Source organism: Daphnia magna, linkage group LG2 (assembly GCF_020631705.1).
Source record: "Daphnia magna isolate NIES linkage group LG2, ASM2063170v1.1, whole genome shotgun sequence".
NCBI lineage: Eukaryota > Metazoa > Arthropoda > Branchiopoda > Diplostraca > Daphniidae > Daphnia > Daphnia magna.
Genome location: NC_059183.1, coordinates 18738525 through 18746070, shown reverse-complemented (window position 1 = coordinate 18746070; position 7546 = coordinate 18738525). Strand labels below are relative to the sequence as shown.

The following is a 7546-nucleotide window of genomic DNA, read 5'->3' as shown; positions in this document are numbered from 1 at the left end:
TGTTACGCGCACACACCGTCAAGATTATGGTGTGACGTCTTTGGGGTGGGCGTTTCGGAATCTACGGGCGAACCACGGTCCCAAACGTTCACACGATGTGCGTAAAGAAAAACGCCCTTCAGGGTCTTGTGACGTCTGTGCGCTAAATCCTTTTTGGCCTGGATTTTCAGACACTCGTTTAGCAACCGATTCCTCGTCAAATTCAACTCGATCCACAATAGAAATCGGAGCAGACGGTGTATACGATTTCTATGATATCGTCAAACAGCTCTTTACAGCTTATAGCGTTACATCTTTTCTTATGCGTTGAAACTGAATGTTGATCGAGCGAGTGGATGCGTATATAGTTGTGTTCCAATTATACAATGGCAACATTCCGCTGGCCGATAAAGTGATGGACGTGCAACGCGATGACGATCAAGAAACATAATGATCGAGTTTCTTTGGCTCCGTCTGAAGGGTGGCTGCCGTATCGAATATATATAGAATCGACGAGGTAGATAAATCGTTTGATGTGCAGGAAAAGCCTTGCTGCAGCGAGAACGCTCCGGCTGTTGCGGTTATTTCTGATGCTTTTCCAAGTGATGGCGGAAAATTGCGAAAACTCTCTTCCGATTCGATTGATTCGCTTCGACACCATCCCAACAGCGGAAGGCGGAGACATCCACTGACGGCATCGTGATGCTTTATATAGCCTCAAAATGAAATATAATTGTTCAACTGTGTCGAAGGGGAAAACATTTTCGATCTCGTTTCTCGTTTTTCTATTTTTGATTTTGATTTAGCAATCACCAAACAGAGTTATTCTATAGATAGGGTTACCGCCCTCTCACATCGCACTGCGTCTATACGTGACGACTATATATATACATTTACGTCCGACATCTGTGCACAAGACGGATCTCTAGCCAAGCGAACGCATCACTGTCATTCCACTTCTACGTCTTTGTCAAGGAAAAAATGCCACATCAGTATCAACCAAGGGGTTCGACACTCAAAAAATACCCACACGCATGTCCCTAAAAAAAATATAAAAACGCGCGAAACGGTTTTTTCCTCCCTCTTTTACCAGATTTTCTTATTGTTTTCTTGCCTCCAAAAATTTCCATAACCACTTTTTGTCTTCCAAATTCCCAGCTTCTTCCCCAAAAAGTGGAAAATAACTTTTTATTCTCCATTTTTACTTTTTTTCGCTTTTCCCCCTATTTTTCACTTTTCTAATTTTTTTGTTTTAAAATAAGAGACCAGCTGAAGTGTAGTGAGTCGGAATAGTTTATTTAGTCCCTTGATAATGTCATGTCCTTGAGAAAATTTGATAGTTGGTTAACTGTTGCATTGGTAAAAAACAATTGTTTTGAACCTTGGGCATCAAACGTAAATGTTGGAGAAGGACAACTACAAATATACGAAACACAAGGGTGAAAACCATGATGGACATGTACTTCGATTAATTTTCCCGAAAATATAGATTGATTTATATCTAGTTTATACCATATGCAGAGTACCCCAACCTCATGGTCTTTTTGATCAACTATCCATTCAAACATGGAAATAGATTTTTTAGTGCTGTTAAAGTATGCAAAAGAGAGAACTCGCCCCAAAAAAAAACCATTCCCTTCCAAATTCCGAAAAAGACACCAGTCTCCAATTTGTACAACTTTTCGAGTTGAAACAGAAGTTATTTTTAATTTTCTTCTTTCGGAAAAATTTGCCAACTGCATGACTCGTAAAGTGCGATCATTGCTTAATCGCCGAACTGAATTTTCACAAAACCACACGACCGCGCTTTTTTTAACGACAATTTGCGATCCATTATTACAAATGATACTAGCAAAAGCGCTAGACTCAAGCTGGCGAGAAACCAAATGAGAAAAATCTCTTAGCTGGGCCATTCCAAGAGACTTCAGTACATCTATGTCATATTCATCACCCGCGTCAGGACATGGCTGGACGTTTTCCTCGACCGCTGTTTCTTCTGCACCGGAGTCATCCAACTCCAACAGCAAGTTGCTATCAATCAATGCTGCAGGGTGTTCCTTATCTTTTCGAGACACATTGATTCGTTGAACTAGTTCTTGATTGAACATAAATTTCTTTTTTCCTCTCATTTTCACACCTAAAAATCCAATCATATAAGAATATTACAAAATGTTTTATTGTCTCGAGAATTTTTTTACCTAATAATTGAAACTGATGGTCAACATCTACCATGGCCTTGCGAATTATACGTTCGATTTCCTCATCGGAGGGTAAATGAGAAGGAAGATTGAAAGAAATATTTTTGCCATCGTCTTGGCTCTGGTCTTCAAAAGCATGAGTAAACCTCGGGAAATAAACTCCATCGTTTTCTCCTTCTCCCAGAAGTTGGTTTGCGGCATCCGCTCTCTCGCTACGACTGAAAAAACCTTTTCCACTTAAATTTACTTGGGTCGATTCTGTTGAAGTCAACGACCGGACAAGTCGAAAAAAAGATTCGCAGCTCTGACTCCCAAAATGCCACGGCCGAAACAGATGAGGAGTTCCATTCTCTCTTAGTCTCCTTGATATGAGGACTAAGGAGTGGGCATTTATCTCAACACACATGTACGCGTTGAGGGTGATGAAATTAATATCTAGTTTGTATCCGTTTTCTTGAAGCCAATGTCGCCAATACCGTAAAGCGAGACAAGAATACCATATTCCATATATTCTGTCTAGTGGTGATAAGCTTTTATCCAAATAACTTGCTGTTATTAGTCTCATTAGCTTAAGATAGAAGCACGTTACTTCTGAACCTGATGAAATAATATACATACAACAAGATATATAGTTGACGTCAGACCATTCACAATTTTCTATTTTCTAACTATGATTTTATAAAAAAGTTATACCTGCTACTTTGTCGCACAGAATATCAGTGACACAAGGGTCACACAGTCTTCTTACAGCATCGTAATTCATTTTGTCGTGCAAATTTAGATCACCATTTTTTAAGTGGTGCTGCCCTTTGGTAACTTCTGTTAAGAGTTGTTCAAGGTCAGACACCGAAGCAATCCCTTTACCTATTGTGAGAAATGTAGCTCGGTCTCTTTTCAGTAACCGCGTTCGAAATTTTGCGCCTGTATGCGAACAATTGAAAATAAGCTCCGTCTGCATTATAAATACTAAGAAAATGTTCGGCGTTCGGAATTGTACCTATGTGAACTGTGTCTTGTACTGGCACTGCACTGTTTATTACATCGGCGGCGAAAAAATCCCATTGTCGTTTCAGTAGCCAACCCGTTTCGTCAGCTATTTGTTGTGCTGCATAAAGAGAAAATACTTGCCATCACATTATTTTACTTTTCTTAAAATAACTACTTATATACCGTACCGCTTCTGCCTTTTTTTTGTCGTGAGAGACGGGGGGAAGCGCACCTAAATTCAAAACTTGGCGCATCATTTTCATTTCTCTACTGTCTCCGTCTGCGGAATATGTAAGCATTCGGATTCCCAACTTGTTTAGTTCGGCTTCAATATAATTAGCCCTGTGCTTAACATCGTCTGCCGTAAATCTGTTGTTTGAACAGAAAGAAGCAATCCGGATAGCCGGGATTTGCTCATCCATGGTTTGCGCCATAACAGTGATAACCACAGCTGCACGTTCATATTTTTCGAATAAATTAACAATATCCTCGGCGGTCCTGACAGAAGAAGCTAGCGAATCGGGAAATCCTGCGAATATTTAGTTTTAATGAAAACATTCATAATACATAGAAAAGAACAGAAAATTAATACCATTGCATCGCAGCGGAAGACTAAATCCAATGACTCTGTTTGTCCTTTTATCGTATTCTCTCTGTCCGACGATGGCTGTTCCGTCTTCCGCAATGGAAACGACTGGTGGCAGTCTATGTTTATCCAAAATTTCTTTAAGTAACGCAACATTTACTTCTCCTTCGGGTACTGATTTGTGAAACGAGGATAATTTTCTCTCAATAGTTCTGCAACTAGGAAATATTCCTTCAAAATTAGCACTTAACACTTCATAAAATTTACGACCACCCTGAATATAACTGTACATGGCAAAATGTAATAGTCCAATATCCTTGTCGTAACGATATCCACCAGGTTTTTTTTAATTTGAACGCTAGCTTGAATGTTCAAGCGTTGAAGCAATGTTCTTCTTGAGCTTGAGTCTTTTGATTGCGTTTTCTGGACAGAGTACGACTCACTACTGCTGTCCGTTACTGAAAACCTGGCTCTCATTAGAAGGCAAGTTAGAAGGTTCCGACCCGACAGTTTCTGATGAAGATGCTCCGGAGCAAAGTCTATTAGGTTGTGATTGTGAAATTTGGGCTTGATTACTTTGACCACTGGTTCCTGGGGTTGCCCCATGACTTGTAGCATCATGACCGTGCTTCCTTTTGTGGAAATTATTGATGTGATTCACATAAGCAGAAAATTTCCAGCCGACATGTTTGTCACCATTTACGTTAAACGGCGCTATTTTACACGTAGAACAAGTAATTTTAGGCTGTTCGCTTTCATGATTGTCAATCGTCCATTTAATAGACGGTAAATCCCACGTATCACGAAGTTTGCTTTTTGAAATCCAATTGAATAAGTATTCCTGTAACGATTTTCCCTTTCGTCTTATCACGCGTGTAGTATTTTGTGTTTCTTCAAGTGTTCCTTCTAACGTAACGTTTGTCATATCACTTTGGCCTTCTGAAACATTTGCAGCACGACTTACGACTCGCATCACAGAATCTATGGGAAGAACATTAGTAGGGCTAACTTCTTGTAATCCTCCATTCACAGGCATATCAGCCAAGCCATCAGCACTGTTATTTTTTTTCTCCCTGACTCTGATGAACTGAAGGTAGACACTCTCTTTCTTTTGCGTCCTGATGACGGTAAAATGTCATAGGAAAAGTTTTCTTGACTTCGCGCTGTTATTATTTTTGAGCAGTGTCAACAACATCAGCAATTAAAGCTTTTTCTCCTGGCATAAAACTAAACTTCGAAGGAATTTTTGCAAACATTTCTCCAAAAATGCTGACTTTCTCAGCTTCGGGTAAGTCAGCAACGTAATCTACATCAGCAAGGATTGTTCTTACAAAATGTTCTAATTCAGCACAATCGGGATTTATTCGAGCCAAAGTACGAAAAGAACTATAACCGAGCTTTAATAATATGCACTTGATTTTTGGGGTAACATTTATGTCAAATTCTGTATGCAGAATAGAAAAAACACAGTTTTCCCCCATTTTCGTCACTCTTGGCACTAGATCGCAGATACAGGTGTTCAGAACCGCACGACAAAGTAGTCTACATTCAACTGAAACAAACCAAATATGCGAAAATTCTACTTTTTTTCCGAAAAGATTCATTTTTTTCACTTTTTTCAATTTTTTTTCACTTTTTTACCTCTTACTTCTCAAAGTGACGAAAAATAAATTTTTAGTCGCCACTTCCCCTTTTTTTCTCATTTGGACTATATCATATTGGGGCGTTTCAAGCATCTTTTTCTTCTCTTTTATTTGTAGAACTGATTCCCGCGCATCAAATTTTTTCATTTTCTAGTCCTTTTTTGAGTGTCGAACCCCTTGGTATCAACCACCAGTACACACGACAGGCATCTATGTACGATTGTTCAAGACACCCCCGACATTGGCACCCTATATATCCACTCTCACGCACAACGGCCGGCAACAACAACAAAAGGGAAAAAAATGTTGATTTTCTTCTTTGATCTTTGCTGTTCACATAGAGCGCGTTACTTGGTGCAGCTCTAAAGTTTAACGGACCAGAGGGAGACGTATTGAAAAGTTTTATCACGCAAAGCCCATATAGACAGGCCAGCAGCTATATAAGGAGAGTCGTGTAGACGACAATGTAACGAAGCATGCATATCAGCATAAACACAGCCTCGTGCAGTGCTCTATTTCCATTCGGCTGTTACACAAACTGGAAAAAATGGAAATGAAATATTGTTCATTTTTTGTTTTTGTTTTTTTTAATATTTTATTGGGACAATGTCGCTGTCACCGTTGGATATTTATTATTTTTTAAATGAAACAAAAATGAAGCCACTGATAATAAAGCTTGAAATTACAGAGCCATTCTTTTAAAAGAGTCAACTGTATATACAGACTAATGTCCTTGACTTGGTCTAAACTTTTGGTCAATATAGCTGCATTCAATTGCCTAAAGTCTATATGCCAGCACCGACATTGTGTGGTTATGTAAGAATAATTTAGACACACACTCCAACCGGAGAGCAATTGCCAATCAAGAAGTTTAAAGACCAACAGTCAAGATAATCAACGTTAAGTGGAGAGTTGGCTGGCCTGGACTCGAGCGAACTGCATTGCGGGTGTGTGCATCTCCGACAACCCATCCTCCTCCTCCTCCTTCGTCTTGTCGATCCTTCCCTGTTGGTCATTTTCTCTTGCACCAGCACCGAAGACGTATTATATACTATATATGAGCTATAGGATATAATACTGTACATCAAGTCGTTAGACTTTAGATGCATATTTTTAAAATAAATGGCGATATATGTGGTCATGAAAATGTTATAGCGCCATGATCCATTACCTTCGTGTAGTGCATGTTGTTTTCTATACGAATATACGGTCAACTTTAGCGCGCAGCATGTAACGACTTTAGAAGAAAACTTTATTGCGTGGCGTGCAAGTCAAACAGCAAGAGCAATGCAGCGTGTGTGTGTGTGTGTGGCCCTTTTCTTTTGCCGAACAGAACGTCATTCGATTGCCATAGTGATTGATTATGTACATACATACTGTATATACATGGTGCACGTCTAAATACAAATAAACTCTATGCATAGTATAGTGACTTTTTTTTTTTCTCGTTTGGCAAACGGCCATCAGCCACTCGGAAATGAAAAAAACAAAACAAACGTTCGTCTTTTGCCCCTTTTTGTTTTTTAAAGAAATTTATTCGGCCTCGGTGTGTTCACTTAACGTTTTATTTTTTTTTAAAGCGATGACTGAGGGCATGCCAATTTCTTTTTGGTTTCCTTGGCCAAGGATAATATAAACTATAGAGAAGTTGGTGGTATAGCAATCGAATTTCACGACAAAGTATATAGACTGCTTCATATAAAAGACAGAACAGATCAAGACATGGCGACCAAATGAATTGGCTCTCTATACGGATAATGTAATCTCCGACGCGCTGTCATAGGCAGTTGATGACCTGATCGGTATAAGTGTGTCGCATCGTCTGCTTCAAACAGTCAAGAATCATTAGTGTTGAAACAATGTCGCAAGCGGCGTGATACAATCAACGGCGAAGGTGAATTTCTGCATTCGAAATAAGGCGAACGTGACTCTCGTTTCTCCTCTTTTCTGCCGAACAATGTAAAGTGCATTCGCACGGCTGCATCGATCCATCGTCGGTCTTGTGGTAACGGCTGTAAAGTATACATATCTATATACAGTATACTGCATTTCCATGTTGCGTCATAATGCCTTGATCCCCCTCAGGTCGTAAACATTCGCAACGGTTTGGCGTTTGACGATGACGTTCATCAGAAATTATTCATCGAGGCTTT

The 7546-nt window shown here is 39.5% G+C and overlaps 1 protein-coding gene across 1 annotated transcript; it reads right to left on the bottom strand.

Annotated features, from left to right (window-relative positions):
• Window positions 1–1254: 1254 nt before the first annotated feature.
• LOC123470161 lies at window positions 1255–4833 on the bottom strand. Its single transcript, XM_045169989.1, has 6 exons — window positions 3757–4833; window positions 3353–3693; window positions 3175–3282; window positions 2871–3098; window positions 2178–2774; window positions 1255–2116 (listed from the first exon to the last, which is right to left on the bottom strand). Exons 4-6 carry the CDS (start codon window positions 2938–2940, stop codon window positions 1278–1280), a joined length of 1506 nt encoding a protein of 501 aa, XP_045025924.1. The 5' UTR covers window positions 2941–3098; window positions 3175–3282; window positions 3353–3693; window positions 3757–4833; the 3' UTR covers window positions 1255–1277.
• Between the last annotated feature and the right edge of the window lie 2713 nt (window positions 4834–7546).